General features: G+C 48.3%; 9 protein-coding genes across 9 annotated transcripts; 3 read left to right on the top strand and 6 right to left on the bottom strand.

Annotated features, from left to right (window-relative positions):
* Nucleotides 1–494: 494 nt before the first annotated feature.
* Nucleotides 495–2,146, bottom strand: Aud_009337 (DUF895 domain membrane protein; the record flags this gene model as incomplete). The annotated part of the gene is made up of 4 exons (XM_043294193.1): nucleotides 495–789; nucleotides 857–1,488; nucleotides 1,541–1,855; nucleotides 1,907–2,146. The coding sequence occupies 4 exons, from the start codon at nucleotides 2,144–2,146 to the stop codon at nucleotides 495–497; spliced, it is 1,482 nt and encodes a 493-aa protein (XP_043150128.1).
* A 3,219-nt stretch (nucleotides 2,147–5,365) lies between these two features.
* Nucleotides 5,366–6,576, top strand: axeA (putative acetyl xylan esterase; the record flags this gene model as incomplete). The annotated part of the gene is made up of 3 exons (XM_043294194.1): nucleotides 5,366–5,573; nucleotides 5,629–5,885; nucleotides 5,935–6,576. The coding sequence occupies 3 exons, from the start codon at nucleotides 5,366–5,368 to the stop codon at nucleotides 6,574–6,576; spliced, it is 1,107 nt and encodes a 368-aa protein (XP_043150129.1).
* An 85-nt stretch (nucleotides 6,577–6,661) lies between these two features.
* Aud_009339 (putative amino acid permease) lies at nucleotides 6,662–8,482 on the bottom strand (the record flags this gene model as incomplete). The annotated part of the gene is made up of 5 exons (XM_043294195.1): nucleotides 6,662–7,455; nucleotides 7,500–7,877; nucleotides 7,928–8,053; nucleotides 8,106–8,124; nucleotides 8,177–8,482. 5 exons carry the CDS (start codon nucleotides 8,480–8,482, stop codon nucleotides 6,662–6,664), a joined length of 1,623 nt encoding a protein of 540 aa, XP_043150130.1.
* A 949-nt stretch (nucleotides 8,483–9,431) lies between these two features.
* Nucleotides 9,432–10,765, top strand: Aud_009340 (uncharacterized protein; the record flags this gene model as incomplete). The annotated part of the gene is made up of 8 exons (XM_043294196.1): nucleotides 9,432–9,611; nucleotides 9,676–9,780; nucleotides 9,839–10,060; nucleotides 10,115–10,257; nucleotides 10,312–10,379; nucleotides 10,429–10,459; nucleotides 10,512–10,665; nucleotides 10,691–10,765. The coding sequence occupies 8 exons, from the start codon at nucleotides 9,432–9,434 to the stop codon at nucleotides 10,763–10,765; spliced, it is 978 nt and encodes a 325-aa protein (XP_043150131.1).
* A 293-nt stretch (nucleotides 10,766–11,058) lies between these two features.
* On the bottom strand, nucleotides 11,059–11,976 carry Aud_009341 (SDR family oxidoreductase; the record flags this gene model as incomplete). The annotated part of the gene is made up of 1 exon (XM_043294197.1): nucleotides 11,059–11,976. One exon carries the CDS (start codon nucleotides 11,974–11,976, stop codon nucleotides 11,059–11,061), a length of 918 nt encoding a protein of 305 aa, XP_043150132.1.
* A 3,647-nt stretch (nucleotides 11,977–15,623) lies between these two features.
* On the bottom strand, nucleotides 15,624–16,756 carry Aud_009342 (uncharacterized protein; the record flags this gene model as incomplete). The annotated part of the gene is made up of 4 exons (XM_043294198.1): nucleotides 15,624–16,102; nucleotides 16,159–16,261; nucleotides 16,344–16,465; nucleotides 16,753–16,756. The coding sequence occupies 4 exons, from the start codon at nucleotides 16,754–16,756 to the stop codon at nucleotides 15,624–15,626; spliced, it is 708 nt and encodes a 235-aa protein (XP_043150133.1).
* A 988-nt stretch (nucleotides 16,757–17,744) lies between these two features.
* On the top strand, nucleotides 17,745–18,065 carry Aud_009343 (uncharacterized protein; the record flags this gene model as incomplete). Its single annotated transcript, XM_043294199.1, has 1 exon — nucleotides 17,745–18,065. The coding sequence occupies one exon, from the start codon at nucleotides 17,745–17,747 to the stop codon at nucleotides 18,063–18,065; it is 321 nt and encodes a 106-aa protein (XP_043150134.1).
* Nucleotides 18,066–18,507: 442 nt separating this feature from the next.
* Aud_009344 (uncharacterized protein) lies at nucleotides 18,508–20,754 on the bottom strand (the record flags this gene model as incomplete). Its single annotated transcript, XM_043294200.1, has 3 exons — nucleotides 18,508–18,875; nucleotides 19,960–20,582; nucleotides 20,639–20,754. 3 exons carry the CDS (start codon nucleotides 20,752–20,754, stop codon nucleotides 18,508–18,510), a joined length of 1,107 nt encoding a protein of 368 aa, XP_043150135.1.
* Nucleotides 20,755–21,430: 676 nt separating this feature from the next.
* Aud_009345 (uncharacterized protein) lies at nucleotides 21,431–22,847 on the bottom strand (the record flags this gene model as incomplete). The annotated part of the gene is made up of 3 exons (XM_043294201.1): nucleotides 21,431–21,674; nucleotides 21,736–22,065; nucleotides 22,399–22,847. 3 exons carry the CDS (start codon nucleotides 22,845–22,847, stop codon nucleotides 21,431–21,433), a joined length of 1,023 nt encoding a protein of 340 aa, XP_043150136.1.
* Between the last annotated feature and the right edge of the window lie 1,960 nt (nucleotides 22,848–24,807).

Below are 24,807 nucleotides of genomic sequence, written 5' to 3' on the forward strand. Positions count from 1 at the left end.
GAGACATGGAGTAACAGCTTGAGATTCGCTGTCCCAGACAGAGTGCGCTGTTCTTGCATGCAACATGTTTGAATCAGCAGGGACCACAATTACTTAGGGACAAGTATTGAAGGGCAGCATGGAACGGGCATATTCGATGCGTAACTTGGGGCAGATGTCATCCAGGGATAGAATCTTGGCGGTGGCTGGTTTGCCAATCATGCATATCTCCAGTCCCTGATAATATTATGCAATCCTAGCATAAAGTCTTTGGTTTATGCGTGGGGCCGTGCTCTTGAAGTATGCAGTGTTACTCGGAAAACAAAACCTACTCTGGTTGTTTTACGTGTTTTGATGATCATAAATTAAGTAGGCAGATGACTCCAGGTCTTGCATAATTAACTGATCAGCGTATTATATACTAGACAGTAGGCTATATCCAGAGACTAGAGACTCCACAAATGACCAATACGGGTACACCTAAACCCGGAATCAAGAATGTAAACAACCTAATCCTAAGCCACAGCCTTCTCGGGATGGTTAGCGGGGAGAACATCTGCTATGGTCTCGTCCGTGCCCGCCAGATCATCCTCGACAGCAATATGATCGCGGATCTTGAGGAAGATGACAGGAGCGGCGAAAACGAGGGAGACGCTGAGAAGAACCCAGTTGCTGATGAATTCCTTCTCGTACGAGAGCTTGCGAGCATCAAGGTTGTTCACAATAGCCGCACCGCAGGACTGAATACCCTTGTAAAAGCCGACGTAGTTGGCCGAGCGACGGCCAGAGTTGGAGAGAGCTCCCATGAACCTGTTCACATAATTTTGATAGTCATTAGTCAATCAGACCAGTAAGCATTGGTGAGATGATAACATACCAGTAGACACTGGCTTGCCAAGCGGCATCGTAGAAGCCATAGAAGAGGTACAGAAACATTGGGCCCACGTAGCCGGGAGTCTCCCAGTCCGTTGGGACAAAATCGGGGTTGAGCTTGGGATTGACGCTTTCGCGAGTATATGTCTTTTCATAGGCGTATCCACCGCCCCAAATGGCAAAGGTGAGGATGACGAGAACGACCCAGGTAATCTTCGCTCGGACCGAACGACGAACGCGTTGGCTATCGAGAAGGTATCCCCAGATGGCAGCTGCAATGATCTGAGCCAAGAAGTACAGAAGACTGTTAAGAGCTTTGGTGCGAGTATCAAAATGAGCACCGTTGACGGAGTTCTGCTGATAGACGTAGAACCAGTTTGAAGAGAAGAACATGGGGAAAAGGAGGACAACAAATGGCTCGAATCGGAGAGTTTCCCAAAGGCCGAGCAGCTCGGACTGCCAGCTAGGATGTTTCATCAAGATGACACGACTGCCATCGGGTCGAACAATGTCGCTAGCGTTGCAGAGGCAGAGAGCGAGGAGTGCACCGATAAACATCAAGACGATAAATCCGATGTAAGTACCGTCAGAAACAGTAATGTTTGTCTTGACATGGATATTTTCTCCGAGCGGAATCTAAGTCGCACGTTAGCTAGTCTGCAAAAATACATTGAGCAGATAGACGTACTAAGCTGCCAATAACAGCACCCATGTTGAATATACCCCAGAACCAAGCAAAATACCGTCCCTTCTGTTCCTCAGTAGGGTAGGAGATCATGATGGTACCCTGAGCAGTCCACAGAAGACCGGCACAAATACCAAGCCAGGTACCAGCAAAGAGGTTGAAGCCGGAAACGTCGGCGTGGACAGAAACCAACAGGCTGATGGCGTAGAGGCAATACCCGATTCCCCCAAATGCCAGCGTCCATCTTACACCAAGCTTGTTGATAAAAGTACCACCAAAGAAGCCAAAGACTGCAAAAGCACTGTAAAGAGCCGTGTTCTATTCAATAGTCAATGGTAATCCTTACGATTTCGGTGATGTCTCACGCACCATGTTGTCTGCCAAAGTCGCATCCGTCTTGCCACCACCGCCTAAGCCCCCGAGGGCGTTGAACATTCCGGGGCACATGAAACAGACAAATGCCACCAACAACAACTGGATGCTAGGCGAGGCATACCAGGGGAGGTCATGGCCAAAAATTCGGCGCTGTCTATACTTCCATCCTGCTGGTAGATCTGGAGGAGCGTCGATGCTCTCACTGTGGTCATGGGGAGTGATTTCCACAGACATGGTGGAGTGTGCACGGAGATAATTACCGATGCGGATAATGAAAACTCTGAACAAAGATGCTGTTGATGACGGGAAAGTATCTTAATTTATTTTGTTCTCAGTGTTGATAAGCGACAAAATGAATAGCTCCCCTGTAGAGCCACGTGAAACTGATACTACACTCCAGCTCTTCAACGTAGTATTCACTGTAAGATCAATCGTCTCCATGCTGACAATGCCCAGTATCTGTCCAATAATACATCCCGGATTACAGGCTCCGAGTCGTTGGTGGCTGATAGGAAAGCAGTCGGGTAGCATAGCAGCGTCAGCCTTGCTACTCGACCCCCTGACCCCGCATGGAAGGACTAAGCATGATCCGAGCCTGCACTGGTCCCACCCCCGCAACCCTTCGGTTCGAGACCCATGGGACCAAGTCAGGCGAAGTGACATGCTTGGGAAGCTTTGATGATAGCCACGAGACGCTGTAACCTATGCTGGCCAAGCTTTAATTTTCTGAAGGGGATGGAACACAGCTTGGCCAGAGGTGCGAGCCGCTAGGCAAGATAAGGTATCAACTAGGAGAATCTAGCGAAATGTAACGTTGCCAAAAGTGTAGCACTCTGAATAGTGTTGAAGAGCTAATACTCTGTCTCGGCTCTTGTTCTAAGACACTAAGCTGGACAGTGTCATGTTGAAGCTTGCTTATTCTTGTCAACATTATATATCTACTGTCAGCAAGGCATACAAACCGCTGTAGTGTGCATGGATGTAACCATAAAGAAAATTATGGTGTTATCTGAATAGTGATAGATTACCATTTTTCTGACTTTCTTGATCAAAGGGTGTGAGAGAACTACTGTATGCCATTGTTGCAGCACTGATAAGACCTGGTTCACTTTACATCCGTTGAAACGACGGAAGTTTGCCATCTTAAGGGTTGGATAGGTATCTTTATCTCCTATATAGCAACCAATCAGCCGATCACTGAGCCGCTCATCGTAATCATCTGCACCTCTGACACAAGAACTAATTGCTCACTGGGATGGCATTTACTGCGGGGAATCTTCTGCTGAACCAATGATTTTCACCAAGCAGCACTGAGCTATAATTAGCGTCACAGATAAAGGGTCAGAGCGCGGACATGTCTGCATCATCTCACTGATACAAGCGAATTGTCCATTCCAGACTTTACTCTTTGACAATATATCTATCTAGTCATCCTGGTCCATATTAAAAGGCAAGGCCATCACAACAATTCTCAACACCTATGCCAGCATGTATCATGAGAGAGTCATAGAGTAGCTAGTCATATTAGTGTTAAGTCTGGGACACTGGCTAGTAGTCTCTGAGAGACACCTGATTGCCTAATGTCCTCGGCCAACATGATCACCGCGCCGAGCTGCCGAGCATCAGCCTCGTTGTGGTCGCGACTCGCAAGACTCCTATCTCCATTCTTGCCTTTGGTCCACAGACGACCCAGAAACATAAATACCAGCTATACCCCATATTCAAGCTTGATTCTCGGCATGACAACCAGAAACCTCAATAAAACCTGGTACGACGTTGTTGTCGATCAATATACCACTGATTTCGAGGCCGACGTGCCATTCCCCGTTCGCTATCTGATCAACACTCCTGAATGAAAGAAAGACATATTCATCGAAATTCCAGCCAAAATCCTAGTTGCCACCTTACGTCGCTCCGTCTGGACGTTCGTCCGCGCAAAGCGCCTGGACTCTGACCCGGCCTACCGCGATGATAACATCTCTGTTAGAGCGCGTGTATCTTTTATCGAGAGACAGGCTCAGGAAGCCAACAAGCAACATGTTGATCCGGGATCCAGATCAGAAGATTCTGGTAACGTCACTGGCGATGCTGGGGGCAGTCGCTAGAGTGTGGGAATCTGTCGCCCACGTACGTGGACTGCAAAACCACTCCATCGGCGCACTATCGTATTTGTCAGTGATAAGTCAAGCTCCAGTATGATACTTTGCATAAGCCCTAGGGCCAAACTGCTCAACTAGTCCCATATAACAGAAAATCCTAGGGCTGCGACGCCTCGCAAAGTAACCGCCTTACAGGGACTCAAGCTGGTCGGATCTATGTTTGTAAGACTGCGTAGAGCGCTGCATGCCTTGTTCAATACACTGGCGCAGGACACCTGTCGATCGCACATAACGAAGAAAGGTATTCTGTGTATGAATCGATCTTGCTAGAAGAGAGCAGACCCGTTGATCGCCCTAATAGTGGATAATAAGGTTAGGTCGTATGAATATCTCTGCGTGTGGAAACATATGGGTGGGCCGATTGCCTTACTTAAGCTTACCAGGAGCCTGGATTTATAGTCCAAAAATAAGTAAGACTTGGGAAGCTTAAACCTTCTATTTGAGCTCCGCCCTCCAGCCAAAAAAAAAGCTTAATGACTATGGCAGTATTCGGAAATATGGAAAACACATCGTGACAGGCCCTTTGGCCCATGCTTTCATAATCAACACCTGCAAGATGACGACGCAGCGATGGGAGTAGCTTTGAACAAACGAATGAAATGTCTATCAAACAAGTGTTAGTAGAACGACAGGTTCTGCATACGGTATGATCACAAAAGAGAGAATGGTGTTCATGAACTCCTTGCAGCTCCGAACTTAGAGTCTTACTAGAGCCAACAGTATCAGATGTGAAACCCTTACGTAGTCCTGTGGAAGGGGGCCCACCGTAGTATGCTGGGTACTGGGAATACATTGTATATGCATCGGCAACGGCAGTCATTCACGAGCCCTACCGCGTATTTCCTTGGTTTCGTAACCCAATTCCAATCAAAGATGTAGAAGATGACCTGCACACTAGCAGGATGGGGGTATTCTTTTTGCGATTCCGTCAACCTTATTCCATTGACGATCCAGGAACCCCGGCCCGAAGACCGATTTCCCGCTGCAGAAGTTATGCAGCCTGTTTTGGATAAATAAGCTTCTTCACCGAGCCAATCTGCAGGATGGTTGACGCGTGGAATGCGGGGAAAGGCCGCTATCCTTGTGCTAAGCAATAAAACTGTTTGAGGATGTCTCATCGGTCAGTCCTCCTTTTGTCCGATTGCTGCAGAATACAATTTAGCCAGAATTGCGGGGATGAAATGCCGGGTAATCAGCTTCCAGATGATAAAAGCCGACCCAGCCCATTGACCTGAACGTATTATATTACTCCGAGCACTGCTGAACTAAGTCGTCTGCTCTTCTGAACGACACAATGAGAGCTCTATCTCTTTTCTTTGTCCTCTTCTCTCTCCTGGCCCTATCCTCTGCCTCTCCGGGCAAGGATTTGGCCAAGCGAATCACCAGCGGATCGCTTCAGCAGGTGACGAACTTCGGATCTAACCCTTCTGGAACGCTCATGTACATCTATGTGCCTAAGAATCTGGCCACTAAGCCTGGAATCGTTGTTGCTATCCACTACTGTGGGTGAAGAAACCCTCATTGCTGTCATCTGCAAACGTTGTTGACACTACTTAGGCACCGGAACCGCACAAGCCTACTACACGGGATCTCCGTACGCACAGCTGGCTGAGCAATATGGCTTCATCGTCATCTACCCTCAGAGTCCGTATAGCGGTACCTGCTGGGACGTTAGCTCCCAATCCGCTCTGAAACACAATGGCGGCGGCGACAGCAATTCGATCGCCAACATGGTTACTTGGACCATCAGCCAATACAACGCCGATACCAGCAAGGTGTTTGTGACCGGCTCCAGCTCCGGTGCCATGATGACGGTAACCATCACATTAGAAACTGCAGAAACTGCAAACTAACGAATGGCAGAATGTCATGGCCGCGACATACCCCGAACTCTTCGCCGCCGCAACAGTCTACTCAGGCGTCTCCGCCGGCTGCTTCTACTCCTCCGCCAACCAAGTCGACGCCTGGAACAGCAGCTGCGCACAGGGCAAGGTGATCAGCACCCCAGAGGTCTGGGGCGGCGTCGCCAAAGCAATGTATCCGGGGTATACCGGCTCGCGCCCGCGCATGCAGATCTACCACGGCAGCACAGACACGACTCTCTACCCGCAGAACTACTACGAAACCTGCAAGCAATGGGCGGGCGTGTTCGGGTACAACTACAACTCTCCCCAGTCCACCCAGAGCAACACTCCGCAGGCAAATTACCAGACTACCAACTGGGGTCCTAACCTGCAAGGGATCTATGCAACGGGCGTCGGTCATACGGTCCCCATTCATGGCGCGCTGGATATGGAGTGGTTTGGGTTTGCGGGTGGGCCGTCAACGACTACGACCAAGGCTACTACGACGAGCACCACGACGTCGTCTGGGGGGTCGTCGACTAGCACCGGCGTTGCGGATCATTGGGGTCAGTGCGGAGGGTCCGGATGGACGGGGCCTACTGTGTGTGCGAGCGGGTATACCTGCACTGTGGTAAATGCGTGGTATTCCCAGTGTTTGTAGTTAGTGACCTACACATCCAGTTAGGGTCATTCGCAGTCCTCTGAAGAGCCAGCTCGCTACAGGATATTATTCAGGAATGACGTTACTACATCTCAGCACCCCGCGTTAATAACTCCTTCAACGGCCCTGTAAACCTCCCTCGCCCCCTTACGGCCCAGTCACAAATCAACAGGACGCTCACCCCCAGAAATACCGGACCGCTGTAATTCATGTTCGTCGCTGTCACAGGGATCTCGGTCGGAAACGACACGAAGGTACATATGAAGATACCAAAAATGATAGCGTAGAGGTTGATGGCCAGACCCCATCGGCCAAGGGCAAATGGGCCAAACGCAATCCGCTCCTTCCGGATACGTTTCCGGGCCATCATAGCAATGGGGATGATATACGAAATAAAAAGGGAGCTGGTGGTGAGCGCGAGGATGGCGCTGAGAGCGGTGGTTGAGGCAATGTTGACGAGGGAGAGCACGATGACGGTGAAGCAGACGAGGCAGATGGCGCGGATGGGGATGTGGTATGTCGCATCCACGTGAGCGAAGAACCGGGAATAGGGTAGACCTCCGTCACGGGCAAAGGCCCATGTGAGGCGGGAGACGGACGCGACGACTGCGATGTTGGAGACGAATCCGATGAGGGTGATGGCGGATTGCATTGCTGTTGTTGCGTGGACGGAACCGGTGGCCTGGTAGAACATTGCGATAATGGGGAAGCCGGTTGGAGAGTGTAAGATTGCGTGGATGTCTCCGATGCAGAACAACATGACCAAAATGAAGCCAAATGCTAGAGTGCCGTTGATGACAATGGTTTGGATGAGAATGCGAGGGACCACTGTTGCCGGGTTGTGGACTTCTTCGCTCATGTGGATAGCGCCGTCGAATCCTGCGGCGGTCAGTGGAAATTCATATAAGTGATGTATATCTTACCAATGAAGCAATATGTGACTGTCAACATTCCCAGACACCAGGAGACGCCATCGCTACTCCATCCACCTTGATTCAGCAGCTCTGTGAAAACAAAATCGGGCGTACTCCGTGGCGACAGTAGCACCAGAGGAACGATCAGGACAATAAAAAATACAACATGCATAAGGCCGCCCAACAGTTGAAGTAGAGGCAGGATTCGAGCCGCAAAGACATTGATGGTCAGCGAGAAGAGCATTACCGCCCACATCAGCAAGGTTCCATGCCATCGTTGCGGCTCATACTCCGGGTGGTTCAGGATGATGAGACCCTGGATTTGCGTGGCCACAAGGAAGCAGATACTAGTAACGGCGGCCTGCCATCCAAACACCGTGATCCAACCTGCGTGATAAGTTAGTATTGTCGGTCGGATTTTGTTTGCTCTCATATACCTTGCATCCAAGTGCTGAATGCCCTGATTCTCGGGGGCGCCAGCAGCGCGGTCCAGTGGTACTGTGCTCCCGCAAGCGGACAGATGGATGCCATTTCACCCAGCGACAAGGCCAGTGCCATCGTTCCTGTCATTGATAGTAGCATACCCCAAACCAAAGCCGCTGGACCTCCATTCACCAAACCGGGGGCAAATCCGCTAGACAAAAGACAATTACTAGCAGCTCAGGCAGATGTGGCTTCTGACATACCTCGCGATGGACTCCCATGATGCCAACAACGTGACTGACAAAGCTAGGATGGAGAGCGAACCGAATTTTCTCTTCCATTCCGGCAAGAATCAGCAATTCTGTATGACTCTCATTGTGAGGTAGTTTCATTCCTACCTCCATTCGTTGCTTTCCGCTGGTATTATTCGACGACGTGTATCCCCCGCCACTGGCACTGTTGCCAAAGCGCTTCCTGTCGCCTGCTTCATTTTGATTCCTCAGCTCCAGCGCATATCCACGGGCGACCTTCGTCCCAAAGGGCGACAGCTCGATTGTATCTTCGGACATGATGGCGCTCAAGTTTCATCGGAGCTTTGACGATCAACTTGAAGTAATGCATATATACATCACAAACAAGGATGAAGGGATAATCAGGGGAAAATGCACGCCACGTGAAGACAGCGGGACAAAAGAAAGTAAAGTAATTTAAGCCGAAGTCCACTGTAATCTGGTTGGTTGGTTCCAATGGGTGGAACACTATTAATCGATTAGTCCAGATCATGACAGAATAATGTAGTGCCAGTCCATTGAAGGCTCCTTGACAGGCCTCCGGAGAACACCCATGTCTGGCTAGCTTGAGACGGTTGATTTTGGAGCTTTGAGCTGTCCGGTGTAACATGCGATTGGTAATTTTAACAAAACTCCATGCAAAGATGTGCCTGGCAAGGCCATATCATTTTAATTGACTTTTTTCGAAAGCCTGTCAAAGGTGCTTAAACCACGGTTCCAGCGTATTAATCAAAAGTTCAAACCAATGGCGGTTTCAGGGCTGTATGGAGAAGCCAGCACGCTTAGAGATACCGCTTTAGATAGCCAGATTGGCTCGTGCGAAATAAAAACCTTGTCTAGATGCACGATGTAACGTCGATTGCGTAGTCCCATCCTTTGGTTCGTGCGCACGGCCGAGGTCCGACGGACTCCAGGCCAATCCCAAACAATAAACGGTGCCACCAAGAGTTCGTTGAAGCTCCAAGGATAAGCATTGGCAAACCGCCTGTCAAAATGTACAGATAGGAGTTAATTTGGAGCCAAGGACTAGATACTCCACATACTGTTATTGGCTCAGGCTTCTATACTCTCCCAATTGCTATCGACCCATCCAGGCCAATTAGAGACCATGCGACGCGCAACTAAACTATTTCTCTGGTGCTGTCTGTGTGCGCCCGTGACATCCTTCCGATTTCGCATATATTCTCTGCTGATCGGATCGGCTTGCATCTGTGCTTCATAAACTGACATGGCAGGCACGCTACCACCCCTGTTTCCCATCTCAGATGATGATCACAGTGGGTATGTCGCCGTCACTGTGTACACTTTGTTAAGTCTGACGGTGGCCACTGTTTTTGTGCGACTTTTTACAAGATGGTACATTGCAAGGGCTGTCTACTCGGATGACATCTTGCTTGCAGGAGCCACGGTATGATTTTATTGATTGTGAACAGCGTGATTCTGCAATGTCTGACTTTTATCGCGTATAACAGGGACTGGGAATTATCCAGAGCGCGCTTGTTCAATTAGCCATCGACCATGGACTCGGCAAAAGGATAAACGTGGTTTCGACCAACGACTTGACTTCTTTCGACAAGGTGACGATTCCTTCAAACCGCAAAGCTGTTACCCCAAGGCGACTAATAGCTCCCTCAGTACATCTACGGAACGCAGATCCTCCTTCTTGCAACCGTCACTTGCAGTAAATTCTCCCTCGCATTCCTTTTCCGCAGTTTGACGGCCCAGGGCAACGTCTTGCGGCTGAGCCAGGGCTTGATGGTGGTAATTGGGTTATGGGCATCTTCCTCGATCGTGGCTCTGGCATTCCAATGCGCTCTGCCTCATCCGTGGGACACCACAGGCCGTTGTGTCAATCGAGTGAGTGACGGAATCTACAGCCTAGAGGACTCCAATTGATAATGAATCGATCAGGAAGCACTCGCAAATTACATCTGGGCTATGAATATTATTACCGACGCAGCACTGGTGTTCCTTCCCTGTGTCGTGCTCCAGAAAGTCCAGATCAGCAGGTTGAAGCGACTCCGCATCATGGCCATGCTCGCCAGTCGGTTAATGTGCGCATCTCAGCTCTAAGTTCCACTGAGGCCTTGACGCTGACAAGTATCCAGTGTGTGTGTTGCAACCGGAATCCAAATGCACTACGTGAATATTGCAATTAGTTCGCCTGACCGGACATGTGAGTGTATTTACAGTCGTGCACAGAACATGGTACTAATCCAACACAGGGACAAACATCGACTCCACAATATGGGCCCAGTAAGTAACCAGACCAAATGCAATGGCAAGACCCGGGACCTGACCAGAGCAGAGTGATGATGAACCTCAGCATCATCACCACCGCCATTCCATCGCTTGGCCGCCTCATGATCGAACTCCAACCGAGTCACAATGCATTCGCTATCACTGAGCGCCATGGTTTCTCAGCTGACAAATATGCCATCTCGTCTCTTTCCGGCACCTTTGTACGCGATCATACTAACAATGAAGGGCTGGGAACTCATGCATCGGTCCATGGGCAACGTCAGGCGCAGAAAGGCGATTCCGAAAGCACCCAAGGCTTAGTTGGCGATGCAACGGAGGGGAATACAATTACAAAAACCGTTTATTTTGAGGTCAGATGAGGGATAGAGATAGAGATACTTAATATCTAATGCAGAGGGCCCTTTTATCAGAGCATCATATTACCCATCTACACCTGCAGTGGCCAGTCAGCCCTCTACAGGCGGCGCAGGTTGACCTCACTCGTACGCTTACTTCTCCTATTGGTTGAACTGAATGAATACCATCGAAATCTAGTTGAGCTACTCCCCTACGCTATCGAGATCCAAGCGTCTACCAACATTTGGCTCTGCACATCACGCTGCCTGAGACTTCAAAAAGGCAACAATAGCCGGAATATCTTCCATCAATGTTGCCCCCTCAGGGGTCCACCCCAACCGCTCCCTCGTCTTCGCACTTGAGGCCACATTGTCCGCCACGGCACCAAACCAGAACCAGCCGAAATGCTCCTCCGCCTTCTCCGGCGGGATACTGACAACAGGAATACCCAGCTGCTTCCCAACTGCAATCGCAATCTCCTTCGTCGACACACCCTCCTCACCCACCGCGTGGAAGATCGACCCAGGTGTGGCCTTCTCCGCCGCCAACCGGAACAACCTAGCCGCGTCGTCGCGGTGCCCAGCACACCAGCGGTTCTGGCCCTCGCCCACATACGCCGCGACACCCTTCTGCAACGCAACGGTCACAAACGGGCCCATGAAGCCTGAGAACCCAAGGCCATGCGTCGTAGGCGGAAGCCGGACAACGCTAGCCCGCACACCCTGTTTAGCAAAGTCGAGACAGACCTGCTCCGAGGCACCGCGGGCCGCAGACATCGGGTTGGTCATGTCAATCGCATCGTCCTCGTCCCCTAGCTTGCCGCGCGGGAGCAGCATCGTGCCGGAGGTGATGACCAGAGCGCGGTTGCCGTCTGCCTCAGCCAGGACGGAACCCATGGCAGTGATGGCGGCGCGGTCCGTGGCGCAGGAGCCGGCGTAGTCGGCGAAGTCGTGGACGAAGGCAAGGTGAATGACGGCGTCGCATTCGGAGGCGGCCTTCTTGAGGAGTTCAAGATCCTCGATGGTACCGTGCAGGGCTTCGGCGCCGTGCTTCTCAAGTTGCTTGATTCCGCTCTCGCTGCGGGTTAGACCGAGGACTTTGTGTCCTGCGGAGAGGAGCTCTTTGACGACGGCTGAGCCGACGAAGCCGGTGGAGCCGGTGACGAAGATGCGCATAGTGACTGAAATGGGATAGGCACTTGAATGTGTATGAAATGATTCTCTCAGTGGGGGATCTTGGTTGAGTCTGAGAAGTTCTACTCTGCTTCCTCCGTGGGACTTTGCTAGAAATTTATATGTCGGTCGCTTCTACGCAGTCTGAGGCAGTCATGGCTATTTTTCCAATCCGTATGCGACTTCATATAGAGTAGGATTGGTCAATTGTGGCCTGACTGGACTGACATGTCTACTAGTTAATGTGGGAGACAATGATGACTCTAATTGCCGGCCAATCATCAGAGCCCAAAGCCGAGCTGAGGCTAGGGCGTTCAGATCAACCTCAGATCAGGCAGGCTGAGATACCGGATGAAAGGCGGATCCCCAAATTCCCTGAATCCCGCTGTAGTTTCGCTCGGATTTCGGGGTTAACGACTTCCGTTGCGATGGTCCCGCTTAGTCGATTGTGGTTAGTCGCGGAGGGAAAGAGTAAGAGAATATTCACAAGAAGGATCGGAGATAGCAAAGCGCCTAAAAGCAATTCGACTGACGTTTTACAACACAGCTCATGTTAGCAGCGTATCATATTCCGGCCGGTCAACATGCCTACGGCAGCTAAATCTATCCGTGAGCCGCCTTCATCCAGAACAGGCATGCATTCGCGTCCCTCGGTAGTTGAAGAGAAGGACTCTAAGCGCAAATCGCGGGTTGGGTTCCGAAACTGCAGAATAAGGAAATTGAAAGTCAATTGACATTCTCAATTCCTAGGGATATCAGGTTGCTAAACGAGGAGAGCCTTACTGCGTAGTGTGATGAGAGTGGTGTCCCCTTGTATGCCACACTCCTCTTAACTGGTTGTGTCTGATGATGACGGCAGCAGCACTGACATACCAGACATCTTCTTAGATGATGCTACTAATGAATCCTCAGACAATGGATCCGAGTCTGACAGTAATGATGACCTAGAGGATTATTCTGATGATGACTTGATCCTGGATGATGAGGAGGAACAGGAACTCCCTGCGTCATGCCACCTACAAGAGGCTGAACGTCTCGATTATCTCCTAACTATAACAGAAATGCCATGGTACAAGAACCCAAGCTAAGCTAGACAAGACATAGGATTACTAGGACTAGTGAGAAATAGTCAGGATCTAAGCCTCAGAACTGGCGCTAATATGATGCGTTGCCTCTCTATTCTCTGCCGCGGACCTAAATATAACATTTCTGCTGGATTTCTAATTCAGAGTAGATTATCTATTTCCGTAAGGCATTCTTCTCCTGATAATACGGTCAGTGTTACAGCAGAAATGGAGGTTAGATACTAGAAACATCATACAAAAGCTCACTAGAGATATTCTAGAAGTAGTGGTATCTGGTTTACAAGGCAGAAGTCGACCATAGCTTAAGTAAAGACATAATATTATTTTACATAGATTCTGGGTGTAACTAGTTAATTAATCCCTGATGACTTTACAAGCTAGAGGACACTAGTTATGTTAATAGAACCCATGCATTTGTACATTGCAGACCCGGGTCTATGAAAGAAAAGAACATCACGATAAGATGAAGCAGACCTTTGACCAGCAGAATAGGACTATCAGCAAAACTTCAGCAACCATCTACATCAGAGTGCAGTAAAGAAGGAGCTACCGCCTCCTGCTAAACAGATGCTTCACAGGGTATGTACTCTACTACTGGTAGAATAAGTACCGACATGTCGATTTCCTTGGTTCAGATTCCACTTTTCTTTTTACTTTCGAATATTATTAACATTGACCAGTTTTCGTTCCTGCATTGGGAGCAAAGACAAGAATATCGCGAATTGCATATTAAAATGTCATCTTCACAAAGATAGAGAATAGAACCTGAAGTACTTGATAGGTAAGAAGCATTTTTGGTCCTATCCGAATCCTAAAATCAAAGAGAATGGCCATGTCTTACTGGAAAACAAGGTGGCCATTAATATTAGAGATCCTCTCCGCTGTATTCTTTGGGGCGCTGTTGCCATCAATGAAAGTAGCACGCAGAATAGGCTGTGGGGGATTTTGCTCAAAGGCAAAGTTGACAGATCTTGAATCTGAAGTGAAGTCCTGTTCTCCCCAAACAAGCACATCTACCACTATCAGCAGATGCTCCATTACAAAAAAATATGCAAATATCAGTTTCATACCATTCTCATCTCCAATACAGGTGTCCAAATCAAGGTCACTATTTTGCCAGTTACCCTGTTCGTCAAGGCATTGGGCCTGAAGATGAGTATGACCGCTTGAGTTATAAATCCAGGGTTGACCAGGGATTTGGCGTGAGCTCATCTGCCATGACATGGTGGATTGGTCTATTGAGAATCTAGATCTTGATAATATTGAGTATTCTCAGACTTGTATAATAATTTGATAGGTGCATTAAGCGTCAGGAAGCGATCCATTAGCCCTCTTTATACCAGGATATCAGAAAATTGGAGCGCACGAAATATTTTACTTGATGATGATGCAATACATTGTCATGCAACATCACAATCTAATAGTCAATGACCATAATTAAATAATCTGTGTAACAATGAATTGTCTAGATTGAATCGGAACCTGCATTCGGAGATCCCTTGTCAGTCATGGCCGGAAGCAGAGGATACAAGATTTCGTACCATGGTTCGTATCTCCAATGAAGCTAATTGATGATCTTTATAAGCCAGCTGCCAGACCAAACAATAAGATTTAAGTTCTACCAGCCCCCTTTAATACAGAATACTGGTGTGTATCGGAATTCCTGTTCCTTGGCGTGCTCTATCGCGCGCAGAACATCTTGAAGCCTTTTGTCCGTGTACGCCATGGACACCGCCAAATTCGCTGCAGCCGCCCAGACCTAGTAACGATCAAACTATGGACCCTAGAGATATAGTACCTCATGTTCTCAGACTATGTCCCACCATTAGGGGCACACCAAGCACTTAATATAGCCCCGACCGAATCAGTGCTTGAGGAGATCAAGAGCAGCATTTAATGACGCTTTGGAGATGCAGAGAGAACAACAAGGCTTATTCTGGCTGGAGATTTCAATTGACACCATCCAACAGGGAGCCACCATCTTGTCCATCATATTTTTACCGTCTAAGCAGAGGAGCTGATTAATTTATTAGTAGCCTTCGCTGACTTGACTGTTGCAGTATTATTGACACTTAGGAAATTCGGTCATTCCAACCCCAAATCTCGTCATTGTAAGTCAGCGAGGACAACTCAACTTGCCCTTGCCCAGGTTCAATCTTGCAGTTTTCCCAATCAATCAATTCATCCCGTTTGGGTTGGTTCCGCCTGATTCTCATTCGTCAGAGTGTATACTAGCAGATACGATTTCATCACCTCCTGTTGCTTACTTAGAATTCTGGAGAGAGGGGTATGCAGCAAATACGAGGATATGCAACCTGAAGACGTGGTCCCCTATGTAGTGCAACCCTTCAGCTGAACCACCAGAGGCTAACGATCCTCCGCCGAAACACTGCCGTTCAGGAAGAGCCGCAAGGCCACAAGGCATCCACATGTGAGAATAGCTTCACGACAGAATCCTCATGACAAGCGGAAAGTACGTATCCCGACCACAGTAAATGATCACGCATAGTAGCATGGGAAGAAGCAGTTCTGGCCTATGAGAGTTGGATCGAAAGGATTAAACCCTCACACGAATGTGATCACTGATTTTCCAACTCCACCTTTCGAGCCAAATACAACTTGGCATGCTTTTCGCACGGCCTCAAGATCTTTGTACGGGACTTTGGTCCCAACAACAGTTCGTAATTTGCCCGAGTCAACCCACTCACGAAAGGAATCCAGATCTTTAGCGTTCGGCTCCAGGAAAATAGCAGAATACTTGACGCCGTGTCGTGGCGCACGGATGGTTCGGATTCGATCTAGCACATTCAGCGCGATGCGGATGGGAAATGGCACTGTCGCCCTGTCATTACTATCAGGCGACAACCGCATGAGGTTCGAATTTTGCAGGACATCTCCCGAAGTTAGTATTGCGATGGAAACTATAACACTAGTCGGCCGCATCAGCGATAGATAGGTCATGGAGTCTCCCGTCGTATTAAAGAGAAAGTCAACCGACTGCGGAGGGATAGCGGTCTTTGGATCCGTTTTTCTATAGTCGATGACTGTTTATCTATTCGTTAGTTAATCTGGAAAACGGGTGAGAAACCGAATGTCTTACTTTCATCCACGACACTATCACCAAGAAGTTCCTTTACATGAGGTACCTTAGACGTTGAAACGGTGCTAATAACCTTGCCGGCGTTGAACACATTCTTAGCTAACTGGCAGGCGAATAGTCCGGTGCCACTCACTGCTATAAGGTAAGCGTCCGCTATACAACGGTATAACTAGCAGGAAACGTACACCCAACAGGTACAAATACAAGTTTTTCCCTCGAGGCTTCCTGGGTACCGTCGGAGTGCCTGTGAAGCAGTCACAGCTGCTAACGGACTCGATGCTGAATCTTCCATAGACAGGCTTGTTGGCTTCAAAGCGACAAGTCTTCAGTCATTCTTACTAGCTCACTCCACGCCTCTGAGTTCAAATTGCACTCGTTAGTTGCCAAGACCTAAATTGAGAATGTGTCATCATACATACCTCGATGGAATTCAGGTAGCCGAGCAAAAACCTCATCTTCAACTTTAAAACGAGTCACTCGAGGCCCGATCTCCGCAACGGTGCCAGCGCAGTCGTAGCTAATCTTGTACGGAAAGCTGTCGCCAGGTTGAATCAGAACCAGTCATGTACCAGCATTGAAAGCCATAAAACATACTCATCTTTCAGGACCGCTTTAGTCACACAAGATGCCTTTTTAACATCGATCGGATTGATACAGGCTGCGTGGACTTTGATAACGATGTCTTTGGAGCTTCAACGGTTGGCGCAGGGAGCTCGCTTAGCTCGTAATTTTCTGGCGTGGTATATTTTGAGAGATTGATGGAATACATGACTGAGAGCATCCTCTATAGGATAGGTTGGACCGTCAATTTCCGAACAAACAAGCTCTCGAAGCTTTGAAGTCAAGGCCCTAATCGCTAAACTTAAATTGGTTCAGGCAAATGAATCAGGCTGACGAGAGCGGCCGATGAGTAATCTTTACAGCAGATCATCCAGGTTTTTATATAGAAATATAATACCACTAGGCCAAAAAGGTGTCCGGACATGGTTCCTATCAGTCGAGGGTCTCATATCCATAGATATAGCAGTATGTCATCACGGTCTTAACGTGATTTATGTCCGACCGCAAACGAGAGTTAACCAGTCAGCTCAAGCTTCGGTAGCCAATCATGTTTATCATGGCCGCCTCATCTTGCGATTAAGGTTTCAAAGTTCTGATGGTAGTTTCTGATGCTAACCTAGTTATGATACGGCTGGGAAGCTATGTTAGTCAGCTGCGTGACGTGAGTCACAGAACTGCATCGGAGACATTTTCGGGACACACTGGGCTATGAATTGCTCCGTTCCCGCGATATCGATAATGTTCCTTACCAACGTTGTGGATCAATTCATACACTTGGGATGTGAAGAGGGGTGGAGTATGAAGGCTCAGTGCGCTAATTCAGCAGTGAACATCTTATGAATCAGGATATGGTACTGAGTAGTTGTTGAATGTAATAGGACGACGCTGGTAAATTGGCCTCGGCTCTCCGCAACACTGGACAACTACCAATTAGCGCATAACCTCGCCGTATATATAACCTTGCTCACTTCCCTTTTCACTTACAGTCATCCTCCATCTCGAAATCCAGTACGACGTCTTTCAGAATGTCGTCCCAGCAAGTCCTCGTCCAGGTTATCTATCCCACGTCCGCTGCTCCTACTTTCAATATGGAGTACTATCTCAACAACCATATTCCACTTGTCAAGAAGCGTTGGGGACCACAAGGCCTGCAAAGCTGCATTGTGACCACCGGAGTCAAGGATGCAGGGTACCACGTACAGGCCATAATGGTTTGGAAGGACCAGGCATCATTTGAGAACGTGACAGGATTGGAGGAAGTGAGGGAAGACGTCAAGAACTTTACCGATGTGGCACCGTATCGATGGGTTGGCCATGTAGCTTATCAGGAAGTGTTGAAAGAGTGAGAAACCTGGAGCTTGAAAGAAATATCTAAAATTTGGAGTATGTTTACAGCTTCTTACCTCTAGATATAGAGCAGACGGGTCTAATTTTAAGTTGAACTTAGGAATTCAATTGAAAACGCTTCTCCAACAACCTACTCCAATTCATTCCTGAAACACACGAAGAAACTATGATCATGTTTGCTGAGTTAGGGACCAGGCGCTACCTATGTTAGAAGGGAATTGTCACACACCATGCCCATACAATTGCATGTTTGAGATCTCGCACTGCATGTGTGGAACTGTAGGCTGATGTATCCAATGCGGGCCGACTCAATGGATTAACATGGCAATTTTGAAATACAACCGAGCACTAAAAAGTTGGACCTATTCCAGGCATGAGAAGTAACAGATAAGCCATAATTTCTTCACCATTGCAGGAAAAAATACGTAGTAATGGCAGATATCAGACTCCCAAAGCCTTCAGAACCACCCTTCTAACACCCGCCGCACTAGCTGGTTTTTGACCGGTAATCAAGCTGGCACCATCCACAGTTTTCGAGACCACGACCTTCTCACCCCATGGTTGATCAGCCTTAACATAGCCACCACCAATGACTCTGTTCAACTCATCCTCCAGCATATACGGCATAATGGAAGTCATCCCTGCTTGATCTTCCTCGATGTTGGAAAAGCCGGTTACAGCGTTGGAGAGCAACGGCAATCCAGACTTTGGTGACGGCTTTTTAATAAACACTGTAGGAACATGACCGACGGCAGAAAAAGCTCGGATCAGGTCCAAGGACGACAGGTCATAATGAAGATCGTACATGGCTGACATTGTCAGTGCAATTGATAGAACCGATGACACGCTTACTACCTACCAAATACGGATTGAAGAGAAATGCTGAAACACCCAGCACCATAATTGCGGGAAAATTATCATAACTTTAGGACATTTACTGAGTCAGAATGGCTGCACACGTAATCGAAGTGTACGTAGGAGGGAGGTATTCTGATCAATATATCATTTTGAACCAGCAGAGTATTATGTAACCGAGGGGTGTGGGACAGAGGGTGTTAAAACTTGTGGGACATGACTGTAACTGTTAGTGCACCATCCATGAGCCTCGATAATAGCCTTCACCCTACATGGCATACTCTTTGATAAACCTTCTAGAAAACCAAGGCCAAGTTGTTACCAGGGCGCTACGGTGGTCAGATCTCTAGTATAAGGGGTAAAGGAAGACTTAAATTTAATCTGACTAGGCGACGAACTGCGTAAAAAAAGCTCGGAGAAGAGAAGGAGTGGAAGAAAAAAGGGAATAGAAGTAGCAAGACTGCGGAGTGGCAGAACGGGCGTGTGCGGGGAAAGGCTGCATGGCACGGCCATATAGTGACATGCGGTCTAACCCGTAACACTAGCGATCTCTTTTAATGTAGTGATCTAGGCATATAGATTAGGGGGTCTAATTTATACTTCTGGCGAAGTGGCGCGCTAATATGTGTAGGATTAGGTAGCCTAGGAGGTGTAGGTAGAGGGCTCTTAGGCACTGGGAGCAGTGGTAAAGCTCTTACGAGACATCGTGGGATAGAGAGTATCGTAGGGCGTGAGTTTCGGTCATTTTAAACCTCCCAACTCCCACAAACAAGATACAGATCGGAGATGATTATACATGTAAAGAGATTATTGTCAGGTTCAATATCTAAATCTCCGAATCACAGATTTTCAAATGTTGGTGTACGCTTCTGGAGACCAGAAAGAAGCGCCGCAGAAATATCTGCTGTTTGAACAGCAGCACTGTTCCAAACAGCGGTATAGCGAAGGGCTAATGTGTTATATAATTAGCATCTATTTGAATTGTCCGTGGTCCGTATGTATGAGCCATTGTGGAAGTATCGGCTGATATGTACTTACCTTCTTGAGTTGGATGGTCTCTAGACCAGTTCAACAATTCCTTTGTTCCTTGCACGGCAACAGGGCTTTTCTGCGCAATGAGTCCTGCCAACTGCAAAGCGCTTTCTATCATTTCGCTTTTACTTTCGTGTACGGCGCTCACGAAACCGACGCGCAGGGCCTCCTCGGCTCCAAAGAGTCGCGCCGAAAGCGATACCTCCTTGACCCAGCTAAAGTTTCCAACTACCTTAGGCAGACGGTTTAAAACGCCAATATCCGCTGCCATACCGATATCGACTTCTTTCACAGAGAATCGAACGTCTTTAGTGCAGACCCTAACATCAGCAGCCGTGGACAGATCAATTGCGAAACCGAGTGAGTGTCCGTGCATCGCTGCTATGACAGGCTTCTCGCAGCGCTCTATAGCTGAGATACAGTCCTGAAAGCGATGGATATATCGGCGGATGTAGGCCCCTCTTCGAGCGGTATCGGCGTTGCCTTGCTGGGAACTGACGGCTTTAGAGGCGGCTTTGACATCAAGCCCAGCCGTAAAAGCTTTGTCTCCCGCGCCACTGATAACAATGGCACGAACGGAAGAGTCCGAAGACAGCTGATTAAACAGCTCCCGCATTTCAAACCACATCCTAGAATGTCAGAACTTGCTGCTCGATCAAGGGGTGGAATATATCAATTTACTAACGGCTCAATGAATGCATTGAGTTTGTCAACGCGATTGATTTCGACGTGAACTACATATTTCAAGCTCTCGACGAAATGCACCGAGAAATACTTGTAACCATATGGTTTTGATGCCATCCTGATGTTGCCAAATATCAATTGGAAATTTTCTGCAGGCTCAATTATGACCACAAACGTATCCCTTAATATAATAAGGAATGGACAAAACAGAATCCGCTTCGAACCGAGGATGTGGGGGTTTCCCTGCGGAGGAATGCCGCGCTTGGAAACTCGATGGTGTGAACGAGGCTGCCATTTGTACGGAGTTACCCCACGGGCAAAACCCCACCCATGGCTTGCCGGGCACCCTAGTCTCAAGAGTAAGGGCTCACTTATGTCAATAGCGCTTAGATCTCGGGATGGTCCGATACCCTGTAGATAGACCCTGAATTGCACAATTTTGCCAAGAATTTCCTTTTCAGAAGCACAAAATGATTATTCGGAATTCAGAATTCACGACGAATTGATAGGGGTATTTGAGTTTTTTTTATTGTTTTTTACGACTCGCGTGTAGGAGGTAACAGCTTTATTTCAGCCAATGGGCTGGACCCATGAGTCGAGTTCATTTACTAGAGGTAGTCCAGGCGTCGCTGACCTGTTCAGAACTCCCGTTAATGGCAAGCAATGACAGAGGCTTTCTCAGATGGTTGATAATAATGTATTGGAGATCCTCCCATTGCTCTATCCGGTTTGGAAGCGGCAATAAATACCAAGCAGATGACTGGTTGTAATTCTATGCCTGGACAACCACCAGTTACATGGTCACCCGTTCCTCAAGTTCAACTACTCCTGATGTTTCCATACCGTACGTCTTCTCAGTTCCAGCATCTTCCGGGTCGTTCATCACAGCTGAGAATTTAGGAGCCGTCCCAACACTCTGTGGTGGAATAACACCTTCCTCAGCAAAATAATTCGTGTCGGAAACACACCTGAAAACCAGGTAAAACAGGACGGGAAAAGAGAGAATCATCCCGCCACCTTGGACAGCAGTTTGGGCTCTGTGATATCAAAATTCAATTACACCGTCAATGCTGCAATGAGGGGTGAGGGGACACTAACACGTAAGAAACAGAACCAGCCTCGAGGCCGAATGCCAGGCAGAGGCCTGCACTAAGCATGGCCTTGAAGAATCCTCCATACCTTGCTAGGAGCCGAGGTTCGTTGCTGAAAGCCCCTAGAATCCACATAACGGCCATTTGGTCGATTGCTAGGGAGATCCCCGCTAGCAAGATCATGACGGCAAACTTGCCGTACACCGGGTCCGTCCAATCCCACTGTGGGCTTGGTTCGTCTCGCTTGAGGTTGTACTGAAGCTGGAGAGCTAGGATGACACCTCTCCAAACGGTGTTCCAACCTCGGTGTACTTGATTTTTATAATCATCATGGCGTCTGCAATGCTATTGGCGTATGTTATCCTCTTTTTCTGGGTGGATATCTAATAATCCGACCTATATGGTTTAGGTTCATGACAATTGTCTCGCCAGCGGATGTTAGACGTGATGATGGCACTCCCCTCGCCCTTTTTACCGCTCCCGATTTTAAGACTGAGCTTAAAGGATGTTTTGAGCTCCTTAAATATTGGTACAGATTTGATGTTGGTAGTCTCACCATCTCTACTAACGTTCACATGTAGGAGAATTCTTGTTCTTATTATTCCAATGGCAGCTACCGAGATGTCTCAATCTTTGATCCCGACGTTAAGCGCGTATGCTTTCAACTTACGGACTCGATCCCTCAACAGTGTCATATACTGGCTGGTGCAAATCCCTTCCACTTTTCTCTATGGCGTTGTCCTCGACAATACACGTTTCCGTCGACGCGCCGAGGGCTAATGGCCCTGTCGATCGGATTGGTTGTTGTGATCGCAAACTGGGCGGGCAAATAATTTCCAGCTGATCGGAATCATCCAGCGAGAGTCTCTTTTGCTCCACGAGCTGCATGCCAGCAATCGATGTTATCAACTTCGTGCACGAAGCTAACCAGAATATAGCATCTGTATCCAAAGGCTTATCTAGCCCAGAACCGCGGCGTCCTGCTGCATAGTCGAAAAGTCTGGTTCCATCTTTGTTCACAATGGTGCAAACAAGGCCGGGTATACCGTTAGGCCTGGCGATGTACTCATCGATCTTCCCGCGAAGGAGAGCGGCTGACGCTTCTGACAAGGATGCCATTGTGCTTACCGGCCAGGAATGTAAACAAGGAGTAGTTGGCCCCGGGGTATGGGGGATATTCTTAACCCCAGAGTTAACTCCGCACTGAAAATAGTTCGGTGTCTGACAAGAACGCTGAGGCATCCCGAAGGGTTTGCTTAACATCCCGGAGCCGCGCCACCGGAGGTTGGAGCGGGAAACAATTCCCGAGAATAGCTTATGAATAGCTTCTTAGCTCGGTGTTGGAAGACCGAAGTGCATCTCTAGGGAAACTCTAAATCAGATGGCTCCTTCAATTGGCTAAAGATGGAAACAAGGATTGAACATATAGGCTACGCACTAGACTACGATATACATAATCATTGATAAGGTGATGCCCGAGATGATTGCCTTTTTAGGGGATCCAAACACTCTCCACCCTTCTTAACGATGGCTTGCATCCGCGAACAGGGGTTCGGGTTTTGCAGCAAGAAACTGTGGAAGGTGAGAACTCACTTACTCTTGCAGTTCGTTTCAACAGAGGATTTGAAAAAGGATGCTGACCATTTCAATCCATTTAGAAATGTTTAGCAACCAAATTTCTCAGTTTCCAAACTTCGGCCGTCAGGAAACACATTCATCCAAACCCGCCTTAATCAACTCCAGCATGGAAATATACCCCTAGCCGCCCGGCGAGGAACAAGGCTGGGGCCTATCATTTTTCACCTTGCTTCATCCGTCTCGTACAGGGCGATCGGCGGGCACAGGATACTGGAGTGGCCTTGCCAACCTGGTGTGGTGGGTAGATCGGAAACGAGAAATTGCCGGTGTGATGTTCTCCCAGATCCTTCCGTTTGGAGGTAAGCCAATTCCCACCAACTGTCCTGACCTATGAAGGAGGTAATAGCAGCACTAATGCTGCGGAGTAGACAAACAGTTTTGGCAGTGTCATGAGGAAGTGGAAAGCTTGTTATATGAGAATCTTTCAGCCTCAGTATCCGGCCGCTAGCTGTTGTCTGGACGGACACTTGAAACCGATGGTTTTAAATGACAGTTAAGAGCCAATCAACCATGCCAATGTATGCCATGATTGTTCTGCTTGAGACATATTACAGTTAGACCTCACAGTCTGGTATTGGGCCGTTCGCGTTGACAGGCTGGCCAACCATGGACCGACTGAAGGAGAGGGAGACAACAAATCACGTGTGTATTTTGCAAGGGCATGAATGCTATTGTTTTATAGTCAGTTTATTATTACTATTGGCGGTTATCTTGCCACTTTGGACTGTTCCCAAGCTACTGCATAGTTGAGTCATAGAATCTAGAATATCTGGAATGCCGAGGTAAATGCAAGGTTATGGCAGTATTATTCTTACTCACTTCACCGAGACCAAGCCGGGCCCGAATCAATCTCCCACCCAATTTAGTAATAACAAGGACCATAGCCATAACCATAGCCGTAACCATAACCATAACCAATTGGGCTGAGAATGGTAATTTTGCCGTGAGCTAGACCTAATACTAAAATCACCATGGCAGCCTTAGCGACGTAGAGTTTCAAAGTGGGACTGAAAGCCACGTGCGCACTAGCCGAACAAATCGAGTACGTAGTACTGTATTAGTATCAATCCTGAGCGGAGCCTGGGCGAGCAAACTTTCTGCCTTGCCCCAGTGTCTTGTCTCAGTTCTTTTCCTCTTTGCTTCTCCCCGTCAGCTCCCCGTTCAAGTTATGGTCGATTTATGTACTTCCGTGCCTCAAGTTTCAGTTCCCAGTAGCCTGGGGGTGTGAAGGCCTCAAAATCAATCCTCCCAAGTTATTCTAACAATTAGCAAAGCCAGTGGAGTCTATGGAACTACGTAATGTTCTGGATGAGGATCCCAGCCCGGATCTACGGCGGTCAAAGAGGCTGTTAGATCCGAAGACACATGCCGCTCTGACAGCGTATACATCCCCTTTCTCTCTTCGTTTCCCCCCTTCCCCCCCCCCTCCGCCCCTCTCTTC

Source organism: Aspergillus udagawae (assembly GCF_001078395.1).
Source record: "Aspergillus udagawae IFM 46973 DNA, scaffold_7, whole genome shotgun sequence".
In the NCBI taxonomy this organism is placed as follows: Eukaryota; Fungi; Ascomycota; class Eurotiomycetes; order Eurotiales; family Aspergillaceae; genus Aspergillus; species Aspergillus udagawae.